Source organism: Cyprinodon tularosa, unplaced genomic scaffold (assembly GCF_016077235.1).
Source record: "Cyprinodon tularosa strain WSP-4 unplaced genomic scaffold, ASM1607723v1 ctg95, whole genome shotgun sequence".
Taxonomy (NCBI): domain Eukaryota; kingdom Metazoa; phylum Chordata; class Actinopteri; order Cyprinodontiformes; family Cyprinodontidae; genus Cyprinodon; species Cyprinodon tularosa.
The window spans coordinates 1,053,323-1,075,969 of NW_024039729.1; the positions used below are offsets into that span (position 1 = coordinate 1,053,323).

The window sequence follows — 22,647 nt, forward strand, 5'->3', positions numbered from 1 at the left end:
GTCAATGAGTCGATATAATCAATTGGTTTTCTTTAGATAGAAAACTTTGAATGAGTTTGACTGTAGGATCTGGTTGATTTCTCTCTGTAAAGTGCCTTGAGATGACATGTGTTGTGAATTGGCGCTATATAAATAAACTGAATTGAAATGAATATTGACCCTATATGATTAATTAATCATACCAGCTATTATTACTTAAATTTGACTTACAAATGTTAGAAAAGGCTGAAGCAAGTGCTATTACAAAAACAGAGAACAATAATCTATAATAGGTATGAGAACAACTGACCCATGTAATATTAACCAATGGGTTACAGAAACTTAAAATAGAAGCAGAGTTTTTCATTCAGCATGACAATATCAGAAATCAAAGATAAAGAAGGATATAATCCATTACTAGTTTTTTGGGTAAATATCGTACCTATACTCGATCTATACAGAGCCTTGTAAATAGAGATGTTAAATGTGTGTGCAGATCTAAAAAGTGCTCCAAAATGTGTTAAACAAAATTTATTTCAGTGCATTACAGCTAAAATTGTTAAAATATAAATGTTTCTTTTTTATTGATGATAAATGCAACATGAAGAAAACACAGAGAGTATGATATGTCGATGGAGTATTGCTTAGAGCTTCCTTTTACACCAGTTTTATCCAGTAATCAGTCTCTCCTCAAGCTCTTCAGTAAACGTCATCTCCATCTGACTGTTTCACACCACGCCTCCCTCGCTGCTTCCCCTGTCCTCACCCTCTGCGTCGCCTGTCGCTCTAGGTGTCGGCCTGTTGCGTCTCTTGTTTAGCAAAGGGTTGTTGGACGTGTCCAAGTCCTTGATCTTTACCTGGTCGTAGTCCACGCGCATGGTGGCCAGGGCACTGGTCATTCCCTCCTGTAGGAACAGTGTGAGCTGTGAATGTAATTTGGTACATGTCTGCCACCTTGTGGCAACATTCTGAAAACAAACAAACAACAGGGCACATAGGACTTAATATCACCTTCACATCATCCCAAAGCTCCATATCTTCTGTCAAAACCCGAGATGTGTGTAAAGGTGTTTGAGGGACCACCATCGACTGCTGCTGGGTCAAAGAATAAATATTACAAGGGGAGCAGCAAACTGCAACAGTTTATCTACAGAGTGATTGTAAAGTTTCAACTCACACTGATCCAGGGATGCTTCATAAACTGACTGATGGTCATCCTCTCACTGGGCTCCGTCTTCAGTAACCGAACAATCAGCTGTTTGGCTGCAAGTTAGCAACCCAGCAGATCCAAATTAATTCTAGTTATTCCAGATTTATTTCCTTTAAAATCCAGAGAAAGCATTCCCAAAGTATACAATCTGTTTTAAAAGCTTCTGTGCGGTGCAAAAGAATTAAATAGTAGCAAGATATCTTTATATTTCCAATTAACTCCACTTTAATATAAATCAGCAAATCTCTGGCTTCTTATCTCTGACATTCCTTATGAATTTAATTGATTGAATAACATATCTAATAACACAAGTTAACAGAGCTAATCTAAAATAGTTTATTCTTTAAGTTTACATCTATGGATCGACCAATAAAACAATTTAATTAGTTTAATTAGTTTAGTATTAATTTAATTAGTAAAAATAAACAAAAAACAAATAAATCAATCAATGTTGTCTAATGATAACAATGCATACATAGTTTATTTAAGTTGCCAAAGTTAAAATAACACCTTGTCTAAAGTTGCAGAAGTCTTCTGATGGTAAACCTTTGAGGCTTTGTGCAGATTAAATAACTCATCCAGTTTAAGATCATGAAATCCAAAATAAATGCTTTATAAATTAAAACTGCATGTGTTGCTGCCATGTTCATTCATGAGATATCTGAAAACAAGTCTGATCGCTTTATACAATAGTATAAATAGTATAATAATATAAAAAATGGTGAAAATTCTGACCTTCCTCAGAAACGTCGGCCCACTCAGGGTTTGGAAAATTATACTGGCCCAGTCTGATCCTCTGTTTCATACCTGGAGAGATGGCCTGACCTGTGTTGGAGTAGAAGGGGGGAAATCCACAGAGCCTGCAAAACATAGAGAAAAATTCAATAGATGAGAAAAAAAAATATAAAAAAAAATTAAAAGAAGTAAAACTCCCCTCATTCAAAAACTAGATCAATGATTAACATGCATAAAACAGATTTAAGCTAACAGCAAAAAGAACAAAAAAACGATAACATAAAAAGTGGCAACAAGTTAAAAGATACAAGAAAAGAATTGAGAATTTAGGGAAACAATATACATAAAAAAAGAAGACTAAAGGAAAATGAAAGGAATAAAAGAAACTGAAGAAAACAAAGGAAAGGAAAAAACTTAAAAAAAAAGTTTATATAGCATATCTACCTAAAAAATGAAGCTGAATGATTTCGAGATATCTGTGTTACTCACAAGATGTACATGATGACTCCCAGAGACCACATGTCACATGACTTGTCATATTTCTCTGGCCCCAGCACTTCCGGGGCTGCATGGAAAGAAGCAATTATCAAACGAATCAATAATGTGCAAGAAAAACAACATAATGGTTGATGACATCAATTGGTCATTAAATGACTAATACTGTAGTAGCTAGCAGAAGTGGTGAATGCTCTCACCAACATAATACGGGGTGTAACATGGGGTCTGGAGGGAGTTATGCAGTTTAGTCTCCTTTGCGAAGCCAAAGTCAGTCAGCTTTAACGTAGCGTTGCTGTCTTTTGTTGTGTACAGCAGGTTTTCAGGCTGAAATAGTAAGAAAAAAAGCTTAATCAAATGTAAATCTTCTCTGATGTTCTCAAGGAGGAGTCAGTCTGAAAGCAGCATTACCTTCACATCTCTATGAGCAATGTCCACATGGTGGAGGTACTCTATGGCTGTGCCAATGTCATGCATGATCTCCGACACCTCTGAGGAACACATTGCATGTAAAACCACAAAGGGCAAACCTTACATTATATGAACTGAGTAGAACATTGGACGCACCTCTCTCGGTGAAGGCCTGGTCCCCTCTGGCCTGGATGCGGCTGAACAGCTCCCCTCCCTCCATGCTGAGACAAGGTGGACAAAGAGATGAGAACTGGGACAGAGAACACATGCTTGGCAAACATCTATTGGACCGTGCTCCAAAGCTATTAGAACAAAGCTAACCATTGTGTCTCATGATTCAGTGTGTATAGCAACTCACTTTGGGGAGCAAAAGTAAACCATGATACATATTTAACATGGTTTATATATATATAAAAAAAAAATGTTTTCCTGGCGTACAAATAGATACAAAGAGCTAGCAATGTTAATGTTTGATATCTTAGAAGTTAACTTTATTTAAATGGAATCCTTATAACAAGCTAATTATTATATTCCACATGCTTAGCCTTTTAGAATAGAATAGAATATAAAATCCTTTATCGTCCCACAATGGGGAAATTCTGGTGTTTACAGCAGCAAAAAGATAATAGAAAAAATGGTCAGACAAATGTGGAACTTAGAAGATTATACAAAAATAACATAATAGAGAATAGTTTTTATAAATTACTGTACTGCAAAGTGTTTTAACAATAAAAATACTGTGCACCTGGACAATAAATAACTAATATACAGCTGTGGGCATTATTACAGTAATGGTTATGTGAAAAAAGCAGCAACATCAGAGATGTGCAAAATGAGAGCAGCATGTTATTTAACAGACTAAGATAGAAACTGTGCAAAATCAGCATGAATGTAATAACTGATTGAGGTTTTTGGGAACGGTGGTGGTTATAGAGTCTAACGGCTGCTGGGAAGAAGGATCTGTGATAACGCTCCCTGGTGCATTTAAGGTGCAGCAGTCTGTCACTGAAGGAGCTCTCCAGATCAGCAGCAGCTTCATGCATAGGGTGGGAGACATTATCCAACTGAGATGTAAATTTAGTTAGGATCCTTATGTTTCCCACCTCTGCACTGAGTCCAGAGGGCATCCAATCAAAGAGCTGGCCTTCCTGATCAGCTTATCCTGCTGCTTTCTTTCTATAAACCGTCTCACTGTCTGTTTTAGCAACTATACTTTGCTTTTCATTTCTATCTAACTTAATTTGACCAGCTTTGTTGGCTTCAAATTAGGGTTTTATAAAACTTTATTAATCTGTATCAAATCTTTTGGTAAATAGTCCCGAAACATTCAAGCTTTGATGTATTTCTATTGAAAAACTTAAGTTAATTATCTTTAGGGTTAACTCCCTCTATTTTAATCACATTTTAGGGGCATATTTTCTGCAATGGAAAGATTGGGACACTTCCTACTGTTTTCAAAATCTTCACGGTTTTTATTATCTGCTTGGCCCCAAGTGGTTAGATGAGCTTCTCATGTCGAATGTGTTAAAGTGTTGATAACACTTACCACTCCATCACAATGAGAAGACATTTCTTCCCCTGGTGCATGTTCTCATACAGACTCAGGATTCTCACGATGTGGGGGCCTCCTGAAACTCGCCAGTGAAGTTCAACCTCCCGTCTGGCTTTAGGAGTGTCATAGAGAATCTGGTAAAACCCAAAACAAGCAAGTGTTTCAAGTTTAGTGTTACTGTTAATTTATCTTCATCCAAAGCAGCGATTCTATATAAAATGCATCAGCACTGTAACTATGAGTGACTGTATTCAGTAACGTGATCTCTCTATTAGACAAAGTACTGAAGCTGAAAAAAAAAAAAATCACACTTTCCTCAGATCTGGGCTTTGATCATTGAGAAAATTATAAGACCAATTTGAATCCTGGAGGAGGAATAGCTGTGAGAAATGCTCAGCTTTAACACAAAATATCTTTAAAAAGTAATAGATGACCCCAGCATGACCCCTTTTTGGGGTCATTGCTGATGGGTTTATATTGGGGGAAATTGTTTTTTTTTTTTTTTTGGTTTTAAACAAACAATGTGACCCAGTTTGGGTTAGAGAGGAGACATGAAGGACAGATCCTATTTTGAAATAAACAAAACAGATTGATATGACTTCACTGAAACTCTCTCACAGGATGAATTTAGAACTAATGAGATTATAAACGGTGCCGTGCACTAATGTTAATGTGAGTGGTTTCTGTTGATAACTTTATCTCACAAAAGAAGTAGATTGTTCATTTTAAATAACCTTTCATCCTTTTAAGTAGCTAGTGTAAGCTAAAGCTTACTGCGTTTACAATGAGACTTTGATCAAAGAATAAAAAAAAGAGGTGTTATTTAAAAAAAAATGTACGTATTCATTTTGTAATCGAAATTCAAAATAAAAGAAAGTCTTATCAGTCAAGCAGGTTGATTTTTTTATTTTTTACTTTACTATTTCATCATAAAGATTTTTCCTTGCTACAAAGTAGGTGCAAGCGAATGCTACTGTAGCTACATTGGCTTTAAAACCTTGACCATAGAGCAGACAAAGACAATATGAGCTATGGTGCTTATCTAGTGTCACACAGAGTATGAATTTTGGTATCCAGGTCATTTTTTTGTAAATCATTTACAGTTATGATATCTTATTGATATGTCCATAGTTTATTGCTTTTGGGTCATTTAGTTTTGGACAACATGGAATAATTTACAATGGGCAGCTCTATTTTAGTGTGAAGGACTTTATCCCTCTGGCAGGGCTGGAGCAAAACGTGTTTCTTGATATGAGGCATTGCCTTCCATCAGGATCACAGCCTGTCTGAAAGATAATTATGTGTTTACTGTGGTCAGAGACAGAGCTGTCACAGGTTTGTTGAAATAGACCTGCTTGTTATGTCTGACTGCAAAAAACAATCAGCTAAAAAAAATAACGTGACCCAATATTTCTGAATACAGGTCATGTCAGCCTCACTGGTGTTATGTATATTTTTAAGTATAAAAATCCCAATAAATTGGTTTTGATGCATTAATATCGTAACTAGATGGAGACTTTAGGTTTATTGTGAGAAAAACACAATCTAACAAAGTTTAACCTGAAAGAAAGAAAAAAAGAAAGAAAGAAAGAAAATGTTTTAATATTGCATCTGCTTTTAAGTTTCAATGTTGATTAGTTATGGCGGATTCAAACACATAACCTAGTGTTATCTGTCCACGCCTGGATCAATCATTCTTTGACCAAATCCTAGGTTACTAAAATAACACACATTTACTAGCAGCTATTAAAGTGCGTGTAACTTCCAACATTTCATCATACCTGCTTGGTCATGGACTTTTCTAAGAAAACACATGGAAGCAATCACTGGAGCCACTCTTCCTGTTTACTTTTTAGAAAGCTCTGCTGCAACCTTGTACCCATCTGTTTTTTTTTTTATGTGAAATCATTCCTGAACACTTACTGTGGAGCAGATGAGAGGAAAATTACAACTTTTCTTAGTCATTCAGACTATTATGTAATTTCATTACAAAGCACATCATTGTCCAGGCAGCAAAAATAGAGAGGAAAGGAAACAGACAGGGACCCAGACAGTATATAATTGTCTAAGCAGCCCTCTATTAAATTAGATTTCAGACTACTGCTTCATTAATAAAAAAAGTAATAAATATTTAAAACATATATGAAATAAAAATAAATTCAGTTAAGGTCAAACTGAATAAGAAAAAAGAAGATTTCTAAAGCAGGACTCACAGATTGGTGTTTTAAATGTACAGATGAACTTAAATGGTATTCAAACCTTGAGGGCGCATTTTTCCCCTGTGGTCTTACAGTAACACTCCAGCACTTTTCCATTGATTCCAAGACCAAGCACCTGAGATGTGATCTTATAGTCATCAGTCACTGAATTTCTCTTGAACTCCGCTTTAGGGTAAGCAGGTGGCAGGGGCCCCATTGAGCTGCTGTCCAGACTGGAGGGGCCACTGCTGCAGAGCGCTGTCCCGTGCTGCGCACAGCTTGGAGTCACCGCCTGCTCCTCCTCATCATGAAGCATTTTCACTTAAAACCGAAACTGTGAGCAGACAGGAGCTCACTACTGTCGCTAATAACAATCCACAAAAATCATTGTGATCCAACTGCAGGACTTTGATATAGCAGACTCTTCAGAACATACGAAACAAAAGAGGCAAAAACTAAAGAAAAAAGGACGCTCAGAATGGGCGGAGATGTAGAGGAAACCGTTATGTATAAACGGATTAAAGCTATTACAGCCTAAAACTTATAGTAAGTCCTTAGAAATAAGAACAAAGGAAAAAAAGGTGATTATATAAAAAGGATCTGGTTCCCCCTGCGCGCTCCTCATTGCGATTTGCCTCTTTCTGAGGGAACATCAACCTCTGTAACCCTTTACGTCAGCGAGGAAAGCTCAAGTTCACGCTCCATTCACAGATTTCTTAAAGGGACAGGCATGCGTAAAGACGCAGAGCGCAGAACCAGAAGAGGTGAGATTAATGCGCGTCGTCATTAACAGGGTTGCCAACTTTTCACCAAACCTTGGGGTGAGATTTTGAAATAGTTTGGACAGGAACGCCCACCAGGCTTCAGTCAAAAGGCTCTGAGGACCTGTGCAGCTATAGGTTGGAGGTTTTCAGAGCATTCAAATGAAACTAAGCGGCAACATCTGGAATTTCTATAACACAGTAAATGTTAGTGAACAAGTGATCCGTGGTTTTGTGGAACATTTTCCTCACAATATATATTATTTTCTATATTCTGGTGATTCTTAGAGAATTGAAGTAAAGAAGTATAGGCCCTACTAAAATAATTGCATCTTAAATATACTGTAAACTAAGAATGTCACAACTTTGTTTAATAATTATTCTTTGCAGTTCAAGTAAAATAAACAATGGGGAACTAATAAATTATTACTGGCACTAATACTGGAACCACTGCAATCGAATGCCATGCAAACTACACTGTGTATGAATATTCGGTATGACCAATGGTATAAGAAGCTAAAGCCAGCTCTAACACAAGCAGCACAGAATATTTAGTTGCATCACCCTGCAACAAAATATCATTTGATATGGGGAATGGTGGCCTGGTGGTCAGGGCAGTGCGGATACGCTCTGAGAAGGTTGCAAGTACCTAGTTTGATCCCCACAGCCTAAACTCTGGGTCTCTGAGTGAGACCCTATACTCCCACACTGCTCCCTGGGCGCCGCACAATGGCAGCCCACTGTTCCCCAAGGGGATGGGTTAAATGCAGAGGTAGATTTCTCTAATTCACGAAAACCTGCCTAAAATGTTGTGCTCTTCAAAAGCAGCAGTTTACTGCTTGACCACAATATTCTCTTTATCAGAAAACGAAGCTTTGACATAAGTCTGTAAATTCTAAAAAGGGAGGGATCCAAAGAGCCATTTTTAAAGGTGAGTGGAAAACAGCACTCTTCAGGCAAGCATACAAGGACCAACGCACTGAAAAACACAATAATAACAACTTTTTGGTAAGATGTCCAGGGATTAGCCTAACTAGTTTAGGTAGGGACATTTGCTAGAGGCGAGCGCCTCTCCCTTGACGCTGTCTATGAAACAAGAAAGAAGAAGTTGTCGATTCTCATTGAAAGAGAAAGTAGCAGAAGAGGAAGTATGTAATGGCCCTGATTGTGTTAACACTTTTTAAGCCTCATTTACTCCAAATAATCTTATTAAAACAATAGGTTTCCCTGTCTTAGAATGCATAATTTTTTAAAAAAAAGCTAAAAGATCATTTAAGGACAGGAATGACAGTACTTTGAATATGTAATTAATACCTACTGTTCAATAAATGATAAGTGTTTTAATTTTAGCAGTAATTTCATTTGAATGTGCTTTACTGAAGAGGCCCATATTTGTCAAAGAGCACTACTGCCACCAACCAGTTACATCACGGTGCTGTATCGGCTGTTGATCAAGTACCAGTGCTGTATCTGGTGTTTCTGACAACACACTATTATCTAAGTCAGCTTGAATACATTCTTCTTCTAAACGTTGGCTCCATATTACGTGTTCTTTCTCTGGTCAGAAGTTCAATAGCAAATCCTCCCTCTTCAAGTTGGCAATCCAACGACGAACCCATCCGTGGCGTGGTGGATCAAGGGTGAAATAATTTATATATTTTCACTTTTACCCGATGTATTACAACATCCAACTGCCATGCACATGGGCATTGTCAGTTAAACTACAGCTCTCGTGGTGAAGTCCTCTTGAAATCTTAAACAATTTTTGTTGATTGCAGATTTGTCTAATAGTTCCCATTGATTATGCTACTAAAGCTTTGAGAATGGCACTAGGCTTACCGCACCGTGACGTCACTGCTGGAACATGTCAAGAGTGATTTGTTGCTATATTTGGGCAAAAATGGCCGGTCCTGGACTCCATGGATGTATTAGTTTAAGGTGTAAATAAGGATCCATCGATTATTCTTTGCTGACCGGACTACTCCTTTAAACTGCAGATACTATAATTTATCCATTAAGTAGAATTTGAAAAAAAGTCAGATCTCATTTTTCTCCTGTAGATGGTGTCCAAAACAGAGAGTCAAGGTTCAGTAAAATAATCCAGCAGATAATATAAATGACTAATAGGAGATAATATTAAATGTGCGCAAAAAATGGTCAACTGTAGAGGAATTTAAAAGAGCAAACCAAAAATTAAGCAGAAAGCCTGTGAAGCAGTTTTAGAGCATTTAGTACTTTACAGTGTCTGCCTGCTTAAACAAAATATATTCTCAGCATTTTTGGAAATAATGTTTAATCTTTATAAGCCTCCGTGGGTAAAATCTAGCCTGATTCTTTGATAAATCATCTTAAGTCAGTTTTTATTGAAAGAGGAGAAAGCTTTTTACTCCACCAGGCTCAGCCACAATTCCCCAGCTGATGAAAGAAACTCCTAATAACTTTATGAAGAATCTTGGTTTCAGCTTTTCATCTAATTGAGATGAGAATATCAGGTATTCGTATTCTCTCTTTGGTTTCCTACAGAAACATTTTTTTGAAAACGGTTTCGGCTTTAGAGGGCAGAAAAACATTTTGTCTTCTTTAGGATTCACCATAAATAATTTAATAATTTGAGTTGGCACCTATGACATAATCATGACACAGAACAATCACCTTAAATGTTCAACTTTTATTTAATAGTTGCATTTTATATTTATTCTAAGCACAGATAATGTGTGTGATCAAATGCGATTAAGTATTTATACCTTTTTCAAAAATATTCTTTTTCCTAACAGCTGGCTGGATGGTCCAACCATCTAGAGTTGAATTTTACAACATCCATGTTAGTCAACCATCATCTTTAACACTGATGGATTATGAAAAATTTTGCAGGTTTACAGTAAAGCGTGTTACTCTGTAAAACACTTTCAGAGTTTGAATTTAACTTTGTGGGAAATTTCTCTTCATCGGGTGAATAAAGCCTTATTTAGATAAATGCCCTGAAATGAAGGCAGCTGCTTGTTTCCTCTGCTCTTTGGATGTAATTAAGTCCAATCATCAAAGTGTTAGTTATCCCTGTAAGGCTCGATCCAGCACATGCTCATCCTGAACTTGAAAGGGCATGGTGACGCGCAGCTGCCTGTTCTCCTCCATGGTGCTTTGGATTGTCTCATAGGCATTTGTGTTTCCAGACCAGCAGCGACGGGCCACCTAGAGCAAGCAGAAGCACACAGATCACATTCACCCTGAGGAATGAGCCAAAACTGCATCAAGCTGCTGCTCTGCCTGCACCCTCACCCCATTAGAGACGTCCCAGTTGAGCATCAGCCTTGCACGCTTAGCTGCCTCGTCTGAGCCGTCCAGCAGCAAACCAAATCCTCCATTTATCACCTCGCCCCTGATGGTGAGATACAGACGTAAATACACAGTGATTCACACTGAAACAGCCAGATTACTGTTTACTGCAGCCTCTTTCACCCTCACCAGCCAACACCACCACCATTATGCAGAGACACCCATGTGGCACCCCTGAAGGCATCACCTACAAAGTTCTGCACGGCCATATCTATGGAAAAGGGAACATGGCTGTTTTTAATGAGCTTACAACTTATTTAAACATTACGGCAATTATATTGGCAACCAAACAAAACGTTATTGTTTAAATAGTGTTTCTACTATAAAGGAACAGTTTCTTTTTAAAACATCCTGAGCCTGATTTCTGAAACTTACATTATCAGAAGTTAAATTATTTGCAAAAGGTCCGAACTTTATGGGGAAATTCACCTTCATCTTTAGTTGAGCAGCAGATTTTCAACACTTTCAACATTCAAACCTGTTTTTTTTCTATGAACTGAATCTTGTTTCTTTCTTCTACAATGAAGATTTATTTATAATGGATATATGTTTAACACTTTTCACACCTTGACCACAGGTACACACATGGATAAAATTATAGGTACTCCTTGTTTAATGAAAGAAAAAAAAATAATGGTCACAGAAACAACACATTCTGACAAAAGTTATTTTAAATAAAAGTCCTATGAAAATGAATCAATCAAAGTCAGACATTGATTTTCAATCAGACTTCAACAGAATGACAAAAAATATAAACTCATGAAATGGGCGTGGACACAATCCTTGGTACCCTTATAAAAAAGTTCTGAATATGAATTACCGGTATTTTGGCACAAAACACAGACCTGCACAGAATGCAGAACCATCATACACATTAGAGGTCTCTCTGAAGGGACTGTCTGTGCCGCTCACATCATGGTGGTCTCTGCTGATCACCACTGGTGCCTGAGGAAAGGGAACAGCAAAATAAATCAAAGATTTACGTGTCAATCCGCTTTCATGCAGGCTGCAGCTGTATCCATCCTCTTACTGAGACTCTTCCCTCCGCAACGGCCTGGTTTATGGCTAAAGCAATGCACACTCTTCCTTTCTGGTCTGAATAGAGGATCCTAGCTTGAGATCCGACAACCTAAACAAGAAGCATACATACATTAAATATCACACAGGGATATTTTTAATATGCGTAATCTGTTCTTAGAGATCTCCTCAAACTAACCATTTTGTGTTTTCCAGCTTTTCTGATCCAGTGGATGTTGTCTCTGTACTGCTGCTGCACACGCTCTGACACATTGCCAGAGATTTCCTCTAGAACCTTAGCAGCAATGTCATCAGTTGCGGCCAGGTCTTGAGGATCACCCGATGTACAAACCCAGCGGAAAGGCCCAAACCCCAACGAAAAAATGTCCCTGCAGCAAAAACATCAAAACTTTGAGAGCTGTTGGACACATCAGTTCACATTTTTTCCCCCCAGATTTGAATTCATATTTCAATAATCTAGCAAACATAACGTAGGTGCTGCTTGACTAAGTTTTGCTAGTGTTACCGGACCAACAGTTTACTGGATAAACTCACCCCATTATATGTTGGACATAAGACGGATAACGGAACTCCGTTGCTCCTCCGCCAACTTTGGCGACGTCCGCACCTTGATAAAGCCAAAAACAGGTTTCTGTTTATTACCGGTACTTAGATCCTCACTGGCTCTTTCTGATATTATATGTGTGATATTTCATTAATAGCTCACCTGCTCTTTGGGCCTCCAGGAGGAATGCATTGCCATAATCCCAGAAGAACATACCTGCATCTGATAACTTGTTGATGGCTTTTATGTGTCTCCTGAGACTGTAATGGCATAGTTTATATTGTAGTACACAACATCAGCCATTAAAATCTACACACATTCAGGTTGGGCATGAACCTAACCTCTCTTGGACGGCGCTTCTGAATCGTCCAGGATCTGTGGACATGAGCTGGTTTGCCTGGCGGAAGCTGAGTGGGACAGGGTAGTAACCCCCGTTGTAGGGATTGTGCAGCGAAGTCTGGTCTGAACCCAGATCCACCAGAAGTTCTCCTGTTCTTTCAAACTCAAGCAGCAGCCTCTCCCTGATTAAAATCATAAAAACTAGAAGCTAAAGTTATTTTGCTTTTAATACAAACCCAGACTATGTCTAAGGACGGGTTTTCACTACTAACTCACCACAAGTCTACAATATTGCCGTGGTATCCCAAACTAAGGGGGGTCTTGGAGCTCCTGGCTTCTCTGTTAGACAACAGCAGAAATTTAGGAAATATTTTTAGAACGTAATAAATATTATTGTGCAAGCTACACATGTTTCAAATCTCACTCCAGTAGGATTTCCATATGAATGTATTTAGTTTTCAGTCTATAGTTAACAAATAGTCACCCCTGTGCAGACTGTGTTGGGTTGTGTTGTTAATGCTTCTTCAAACTTCTACAGTCCATATCAAGACGTTTTATTCAACATTCCCAAAATACATAAATGTACATGCATAGCGTTGGTTTGTCTGTCTTAAACAGAGTGCTGGGCTGAGGTCTAGCTTCTGGAGCAGATTTTTTACCCACTTCCTATGTTGTTTGAGTTTCATGATTGTTTGCCCTCTTTACTCACTTGTTCTTTAGTCTGCAATAAACATCAGTGTCAAAACAATGTTTGTATCACTATCACAAATAGAAGAATAGCTGGTAGAGGAATGTTCAGCTATTTTTTTACACTCAATATGCTGAAATGAACATATATTTACTTATTTAGTATTTTAATTGTTTTCTTTAAGTTTATATTGGCTTTCCTTCCACATTTTTTACAATAATTTAGGCCCCGTCCACACGAAGACGAACCCTGGCCTAAACGCACAAATTTTTCACCAAACCAGCCTCTCATCCACACGAAGCCAGCGTTTCGGGGGTCTGTAAACGATCTTTTTTTTATTCAGCCTTCAGAGTGGGAAGATTTCGAAACGCCGTTTTCGCGTTTCCATCTTTACGCTCTAACCACATATTTTTTTTTACAAGCATGCGTCATAGCGTCGCCTCTAAACACGCATGCGCGACCAGTATCACAACAACAATGGCGCCGTTGCTGCTAATGCTACTCACCCTGCTGTCGGGCTTACAACAGAATCTTCTTGTTCTGGAATATCTCCAGGAAGAACAGAGCAATATCGACGACATAGTTCAGCACCTGAATTTGACTTAACCACGAAAATGGACCCGCAGGGCAACCATGTATAAATATTAGTGCGCATGCCCAACATTTCGTCGCTTATTTTTGCTTTGGCACCACAGCGCCAATTACAGGCCTGGCATACATTTTGCAGCGTTTTCATGCATTCGTGTGGACGCTCACATTTATTTTACGTCTCCGTCTTTACGGCAAACGTTTTGGAAAATATCAGCGTTTCGTGTTCGTTTTGACTTCGTGTGGACGGGGCCTCATTGGTGTTTTTCACACACACACACACACACACACACACACACACACACACACACACACACACACACACACACACTTTTTCAGCTCTGCGTTTTCAGCATTTCCTGGCAGTTCATTTAGGCTCATAACGGTCTTGCCATATTCTGTTGATACCACTGTCATTTAAGGTCATGTCACACACATTCTGGATTCAGAAAATAATCTGTGTCTTTTCCTACTGCTTTTCTGCATGTGGAGTTAAAGGGATAGTTCGGTATTTTTGACATGAATCTGTATGGCATCCCCATCACCAGTGTCATGCAATCACACTGACTTACCCCTGGCAGCGTCCTGTGAGCAGAGTTCTGGTCCAGTTTTGGTCAAGCCGAAAGTAGTCCGGCAGGTTTGCTAGAGCCAGCGAAATAAAACGTTTCTCTTCCCAAAACATTATGTGTTCAAAAGAGCGATATTTTTGCATCCCAAAAACGTTGTAGTGGAAAAAGTCACACGTCGTTATCAATTGGTCCTATTTTCTCTCTGTTCGTATCAGTGCGCGCCGTCATTCAGACAGCTAGGGCCTACTAACCTGACAACAGCCAGATGCATGTCTCCCTCCGCCCAGCTAGGAGCTAGGCGGAGGGAGACATGCATCTGGCTGTTGTTGAGCTCGCTGTCTGAATGACGGCGCGCACTGATACGAACAGAGAGAAAATAGGACCAAGTGATAACGACGTGTGACTTTTTCCACTACAACGTTTTTGGGATGCAAAAATATCACTCTTTTGAACACATAATGTTTTGGGAAGAGAAACGTTTTATTTCGCTGGCTCTAGCAAACCTGCCGGACTACTTTCGGCTTGACCAAAACTGGACCAGAACTCTGCTCACAGGACGCTGCCAGGGGTAAGTCAGTGTGATTGCATGACACTGGTGATGGGGATGCCATACAGATTCATGTAAAAAATACCGAACTATCCCTTTAAAGGAGTTATGATGCCCCCTTCTTGCTCTAGCAGGTTCTTTTTACATCTGTTTGCAGGTGATGAAGCAGACTGAAAATGTTTTATCATTGTCTCCCTTTTATCAACTCTTTCTTTCATCTTTTCTCCTTTTTTATGTTTTTCCTCTTCTTTTCTACTTACATTGCAGTGTCCATACAATCTGTAAAACTCCTTGCATAATTAGAATAAAGCTATTTATATGCATGAAACAAGCGGGACACTATGGCAATAGCCCTACTGCTCCACTTGTGAAAGTAAAATCTGTTGGGCTCTTTTTGGCATCAAGACAATTATTCTTATTGCCACATTGCCAGACAGGACACTGTTTAAAAAAAAAAAAAAGAGCAGGAAAACTACTCTAGGTTCTTTGTGTTTTAGAGTAAGATCATTTTAAGCATTTGATTGTTTGGGGTAAATAGAAGAAGGGCTCATCATTCACACAAGGACCAGTGCTCAGCTGTTTCATTTAAGCCTCATTACCAAATATTTAAGTTCCATCTCAGTCTTATCAAAATTTTCACTCATTGACGGACTTATTCTGAGGAATTATCTAAAAATGCTGTATTGTGTTGTGTTACCTGATGCGTTTGATGCATTGCTCCAAGTTGCTGGTCACCTCCATAACCCAACCCTGCTCATGTCTCTTCCTCAGTGGAGCTTCATCCACCTACAGACAAATCCCAAAGACTTCTCTCCATTTTTGCTTTCACTCAGTATTGAGCATTTAAACAGAAACAAACTGACCTCTGCAATGACACCAACACAGCCGGCAATGACAGCAGCTTTTGCCTGGGCACCGCTCATTCCCCCAAGGCCTGAAGTCACAAAGACGCGGCCCCTCAAATCATCGCTGCCCAGATACCTCCGCCCAGCATTGAGTACAGTCAGCTGCAGAGATAAATAAAAATAATTATATTCTTCTCATTATACATTAGCTATAATAGTGTGGTACAGTGTGGTCTGATGTGAAGGAGAAGATGAATTTGATTTTTACATACCATAGTTCCATGAACAATCCCTTGTGGGCCAATGTAACAGTAGCTGCCTGCTGTCATTTGGCCGTACCTGTAGGTAAACAACAACAGGATGCAAATTATATCACTCATTTGTAACATTAGATAAATGCTGAGCTGGGGAAAATGTTCAAAGACAGCAAGAATGTCATATTCATGTTTGGCTGTTCTAGATTCATTTAAACTATTATTTTCTTTAACTTGGACTGATTCGGCAACAAATGTTATAATGCCATTGAATAGCCTCATGTATTGTTTTGCTATATAACTGATCACTCTTCTTTTAAAAAATGTAAGAGCTAATCAACATTGGATGATTTTGTGGTGTTAACCCACTCTTCTACAACAATTCATTGTATTTTATATTGGCTGAGATCTGGGGAATTCTAGAACCATAATGTCGGCCCTCTGCAGATGAGACTTCAATATTCGCAATATTAAGTAACACAAAGAAATCTATCCCTTTGCTTCACTCCCCTCCTAGCAAACACCCCCTTTCCTTTGTTATACAGAGGTATCACCTCCCAGGATTCACCCCCTGCAGATTTACAGTGGATCAGCATTTATGTTCAATGGCAGGTGGACTTCTCTATCAAAACAGCTGAGAACCTCCTCAATGAATGTTAGAGTCCAGGGAACATGTTGCATATCACAGGTCTGTAGCTTAAAGCTTAATGATTGCATCTTTCCAACATACCTCCCTAACTTCAATTTTTTTTTTACTTGGGGCTTATCTATACCATCCAGCTGTTGATTTAAGTTGGAGGCACTCCTCCTCCTTCCTTCTACCAATTTTGTGCAGTTCCCCAGTACTGCTTGCAGCAGAGCAGCCCCGCAGACTGATGCTGCAGGTGATCTGTCAGGTGTTCAATTACATAGGAATGACTAAACCACGTAATTCTTTAAATTTTATTGTAGTTGAGTGGTTTATTTCCTTTGTGGTGTTCTTTAGTCTGACAGCAACCGGAGCTAGGATTTGAAGCTACAGGCATCAGGCAACTGAAAAATCAACACATATTGTTGAAAGATGCTCAATAAGATCAAATGGCAAATAATAAAATGTTTATTATGTTGCTGCCTTGGCTCTAAGCCCTAACCACAAGGCCACCCCTCCCCTACATTTAGGGATTCTAAATAAATGTTCATGTATCAGGCTGCCTTTTGTGAAAGCCTAAATGATAGTCAAATTACTTAGTGATGACTGACCTACATAATACTTTGCACAATACATAATACATAATGCTTGTTTATTGCAAAAATTTGAGAGGAAGCTTAAGAAGCTGTGAAAAATCTTGACAGATATCAGGCTGTATTATTTTGTGCTGGGACAAATAATGAAGAGAAAGGCAGACACAGTGGTGGAAAAAATGTTCTTCAAACATCTTATTCTTCATGTACCTTAAATGAAAATTCTCAAAAAAAAGATAAAAAGTAGTCTAATACATTTTTTGCAAGACTATTCCTAATGTTACTTAAAAACTGATAAAACCAGTTTAAATAAATTTCTATTGCATTTATGTATCTCAATATGTTCCCTTTTGATGTGTTTCTGTAATATCTTAATAAGTATTTATAGATCACTCTAGAACCAGAGATGATGGTCCTATTCTGTTCACCAACACTCAGAATAGAGCAAGAAGGCGGATATTGCACAGCTGTTTGTACAGGGACAAGACAACCCATAGCTGATGAACGCTGTGATCCAAGTCAATGTTTTGCATGCACACATTTTTCTTTCCTTGCACAATGGAGCAACAGAACACACATCCGAGTCAGGTTTTCAAACAAGGCCATGTTTCATGCTGCCGGGATTAAACGTCAGCAATAATAAGGGCAACACATTGGAGAGATGTTTGGCGAATGGGTTAGCCCTAGGGTTTGGCCTTTAAAGGTATGGTGGAGGATTTCCGCGAATTTGTGACAAGACCCGCCCTCTCCACTTCAAAAACCAAACATACAAGCACAACCCTGTACGTGCACCTGAGAGGGAACGCCTATTAAACGTGTGCAAGAGCATGCACAAGCCCATTTCTCCTTGTGCCCTCTCTGTTTAAAAGTTGCTGTTTGCATCACTCATACAAGCTTACTTTCCAAAAGAAGATTTTCAGTTTTTCCACTATGTCAGACTCCCCATGGGTAAGTGAAAATGGGGACGGGCATGTAGGACAGCCTTACCCAAACATATCACCAGAATGATTGACAATTAGGAGGACCACTGATTTTGATGATCCACCCAGAAAAAGAACATCCACTATGTCTTTAAATAAAAGCCCCGTTCTGGCACGGGTGACGCTGCTTTTCAGATATTATCCCATTTAGAATGAAAACTCTAATATTCTGACCCTTTTTCTCCAATATGACATTGGTCCACCCCTTGTAGCTATAACAGCTTCAACTCTTCTTAGAAGGCTGTCCACATGCTTAAGAAAGGTTTTTTTGTAGTATTTTTTTCTCCTTTTTCCAGAAATGGATTTGTGAGGTCATAGACTGATGTTAGAAAAGAAAGCCTGAGTCTCGTTCACTGCTCTAATTCATCCCAAGGATGCTCTATAGGACTGAGGTCAGAATGCTGTACAGGCTAGTCTAGATTGCCAGATGAAGAAGTGAAATTCTTGAGCCTAAAAATGTTATTCCACTGCTCTAGAGTCCAGTAATTGGCATGCTTTACACCACAGCATACATTGCTTTGCATTGCACCTGGTGATGTATGTGAAGGCCACATGGAGTCTGGAGCTCTGTAGCAAGTGACTGTGCAGAAACATGGAGATCTCTGCACACTCGGAGTGTCAGCATCCGCTGCGTCTGCTCTGTCCATCTGCATGGCCTGACACTTTGAGACTGGGTTGCTGTTGTTCCCAATAACTTCAATGTTCTTATAATACCTTTGAGAGTTAGGAGGGAAGACATTTCTCCACTGGACATGTTGTTCAGGTGGCATCCTATCACAGTACCAGGCTGTGATAGCTCCTTTGAGTGACAGAATTTTCAAAAGATGTTTGTAGAAAGTGTCTGAATGCCTCTTATCTTGACTTTATACCCCGGTGTGGAAATTAGGTATTAAAACTCCTAATTTCAATTATTCCAAAAATAAAGTAGTCAGAAAAAAATATTTTGGCAATATAGTGTTGGTAAGATAAAATACCTGCAACATGCACATTTGGATGTTTCAACAGGAACAAGATCCAAAAAACAGGTCAAAGCAGATTTTTTCTTTTTTTTTGTAGGATGTAGCAAGCTACCATTAATCTTTTAAACCTATACAAATAATGTGTTATTATTTTTTTGCTAAATTATAATTTGTCCCAAGGAAATAGAGCAGACAAACTGGAGAACTGAAGGTCTAAAAAATAATATAAAATTCCTGGTTGTAGTGAGAGTATGTAAACCTGCCACTGTCCTCTCTTGTTTTTCATGACAGCTTTGATAACACTTACATTGAGACTCCAAGAGCAAACATCTTCTCATATTGTTTTCTGGAGGAATAATTTGGAATAACCTGAGAAAACAAACCAAACATGATTCTGTATTTTGGATCTTCGTTAGTACATGCTGTGTGTCCTGCCAGTACCATGCCATTAGTGATGATAGCGCGAGGTGAGGAGGGCAGGCTGGGGAACAAGCCCATGGGGTGTCCGCTGTACATGACCAGAGTTTGCTCCTCAGTCATCTCACTCAGGTAGTGCATCACAAGGCGAAACTGAACTCATAGGATCAAATACAAAGAATTATCCTTCAGCTGTTTACGACCGGTTACTATATAAACTGAGGTATTTTGGGGTTTATTCAGAACGCACCTGGGCCCAGTTACTAAACACCTGTCCGTTTCCTCCATAGGTGACAAGCTCCTGGGGAAACTGTAAAAAGTAGAAAGATTTTTTATTTTATTTTGTGTCATGGCTTCCTATGTCTAGTCCTGGGTAGCTCTGCTCCCACACACCAGAGTCCATGTCAATCCTCTCTACAGAGGCCTGATAATACTTCTTACATTCATTTAAATGCATTGGGGAAGGTAGGCAACAAAAATATACAGAACAGAAGAGCTTGAGATTTAGACATTAGCGACCCTGCCAGTGACATTAAATCAGACCAGGTTTAAATAACTGTGAATTAAAAGCTCACCTGAGCCACAGCTGGGTCCAGGTTGTTCATGATCATTAGCATCATAGCTGCTGCTTGTCTTGTGCGGCAGGGATACTGATCTATAGGATAAGCTCTGTGGAATAGAAGAGTGTTAGCTACATCACTGTGGTTAAAGAAATTAGCTATATTTAAGATGTTTAAGATACTGGTGAGTAACTTCCCAAAGCCTAAGCTGAAATAAAAATCAACCTAATTTCTAGAAGCCATACATAAGAGCAGAATATGTGTATAAAGACCGCTTTACTAAATATTAATACACCTTCATTTTCTTCACCATTTTGTAATATATACAAAATATAATATATAATAATAATTAGAATATTTTATTGGAATTCTATGTGATATACCAAAAAAAAAAACAAGGCAATTCCTCTTTGATTTTATTGATGAGGGTCATAGTAAGAACATACATTTAACAGTTTGTAAAGTGAAGGTTTCATTCCATTTGTTTTGGTCTATATGTCATATTATTGCAAGAAAAAACAAAACCATTAAGATTTGTAGTGTTCTACAAAGTGTAAACAACATCAATACTTTTCCAAGGTATGGTTGCATAAGGAGGAAACAGTGGGTAGAACCCAAACGTAGCATTTCTTCACAGACCTAATTATATCAATTTAGTTTTTCTATTATATTTTATGAAAAATTCAGATGGTTAAATAACATTTGTTCTTTCCACCTGAGAATCATAATTCTTTGCCACTTGAAAATCATAAGGTTTCCATCAGGTCATCTTACCTCATCCGGATTGCAGGGCAGAAGCGGTACATGTATATGTGGCCGTACTGCCGCAGCTCTTGAGCAAATTCAGATGCGAGTATAGCATGGTGGGATGGTGGGAAGTAGCGCAGAGCATTTCTCAACGCCAGCTGGAGGAGAGTAAAATCATTTACTGTGGGTTAGTGATTTCTTATGCAAGAGGTGAGCTCTCCATGCTTGTGTCTCTTAATTATTGACTGAGCGCTTTGCTCTGAGTTTGTGTAATCATTTAGGGGCCTTTGAAAATAATCAGTTTTCAGTTCAACCCAATAGTGAATGATGCAATGAGGCGGAGGAGACTGTAAAATATGATTTCAACTCTGCCATTTCTGGAAACTTTGGATCTAAAAACAGTTTCAACATTCAGACATTAATAACATCCATAGATATAGTTACTTTTTAGATTTTAAATGGGTGTATTGCAGTTCTCAGTCCTTGATGCATATGTTGTTTGCAACAGCAATAGAAACAATCCAGAAATGCATACAGTGTTAAATAAGAACAAAATGGGTCTCTGAAAGAACTAATGTTAGAATATACTTACTCGTTCCTCCTCAGCTGTGAGGTTGGGGGTCCGGACAGGAGCATGGGGCACATTTGGATCTCTCCCCCGGTTTGGGGGTAAAGGATTCAGGGGTAACCCGCTGCAAATCTCCTTTAAATCTGACATGCTGTCGATTCGTCTTTTGCACGTTCTTCTTCTGAGACCAAGGGACCGTTCCAAATGATGCAGTAGCAGACACTCACTTATGGAGAGAAAGTCTGTGTCCTTGTGAACAATAAGGGCCAGACCCTCCTCTCCTTTCTGTCCCATTGGTTTTTAGCTTACCTTTGCCCAGAAAGAATCCACCAATAAAAACACAGGAGCTCCACAGTGATGTTTGATGATTATTGATTTCTGAAAGAGTTTAAAGTAGCGCATGACTGAGCCGACAAACACGGACACTGACCTCTGACGCTTTGTCATATAACAATATTTGAGACATTGAGTGGAAGAACCTGATCCTAATCATCTGGGTTGTTCCTTGATATTTAGTTTAGAACTATAATAAACTCTTTACCATCTTATTTTCCAGATATTTATTAAAAAGGGTAAAAATTGTTGCGTGGTTCAAGAAGGCTCCAGGTTTGATTTCTGTCCTGAGGTCTTTCTGCATGGATTTTGTATGTTCTACACATGGGTTCTCCCCGGGCACTCCAGCTTTCTCCCAGTCTAAAAAGATGACTGATAGGTTAATTGGCATCTCTAAAAAAGTCCTTAGGTATGAGTGTATGTGTGCATGTTTGTGTGTCTTTGTGTTGCCCTGTGAGAGACAGAAGACCTGTCCAGGGTGTACTCCTCCTCTTGCCCATAGACTCCCGGAGATATGCACCGCCCCCCCCCATGACCCTGATGGAACAACCCAGGAGAAGGTGGACTGATTAATTAAAAAGGCGTGTAAAGAATACATAACACAAAGTATGTAAAATTTTGTTAACTTAGAAAGCTAAAAATGCCAGCCATCTAAACTTAAAATTTTGGTGAGAAGTTCACTTCTTGTTGGTTCAAAATACCATTTAATTGATTCTATCAGATTGAATTGTTAAATCTTTTAATTAGAGAGAATTAAATGCGCTACATATTTTGCA

General features: G+C 38.8%; 2 protein-coding genes across 2 annotated transcripts; both read right to left on the reverse strand.

Annotated features, from left to right (window-relative positions):
- Positions 1–495: 495 nt before the first annotated feature.
- LOC119776638 (MAP kinase-activated protein kinase 2-like) lies at positions 496–7,242 on the reverse strand. The gene is made up of 10 exons (XM_038275182.1): positions 6,642–7,242; positions 4,377–4,516; positions 2,987–3,051; positions 2,831–2,910; positions 2,620–2,746; positions 2,414–2,489; positions 1,925–2,049; positions 1,157–1,242; positions 991–1,071; positions 496–884 (listed from the first exon to the last, which is right to left on the reverse strand). Exons 1-10 carry the CDS (start codon positions 6,894–6,896, stop codon positions 708–710), a joined length of 1,212 nt encoding a protein of 403 aa, XP_038131110.1. The 5' UTR covers positions 6,897–7,242; the 3' UTR covers positions 496–707.
- Positions 7,243–9,989: 2,747 nt separating this feature from the next.
- On the reverse strand, positions 9,990–21,812 carry uroc1 (urocanate hydratase 1). The gene is made up of 19 exons (XM_038275268.1): positions 21,563–21,812; positions 20,998–21,128; positions 20,239–20,332; positions 19,914–19,973; positions 19,688–19,816; positions 19,554–19,615; positions 16,105–16,171; positions 15,851–15,994; positions 15,685–15,773; positions 12,872–12,934; positions 12,598–12,777; positions 12,419–12,516; positions 12,247–12,319; positions 11,891–12,080; positions 11,705–11,803; positions 11,520–11,619; positions 10,804–10,885; positions 10,618–10,717; positions 9,990–10,530 (listed from the first exon to the last, which is right to left on the reverse strand). Exons 1-19 carry the CDS (start codon positions 21,686–21,688, stop codon positions 10,390–10,392), a joined length of 2,028 nt encoding a protein of 675 aa, XP_038131196.1. The 5' UTR covers positions 21,689–21,812; the 3' UTR covers positions 9,990–10,389.
- Between the last annotated feature and the right edge of the window lie 835 nt (positions 21,813–22,647).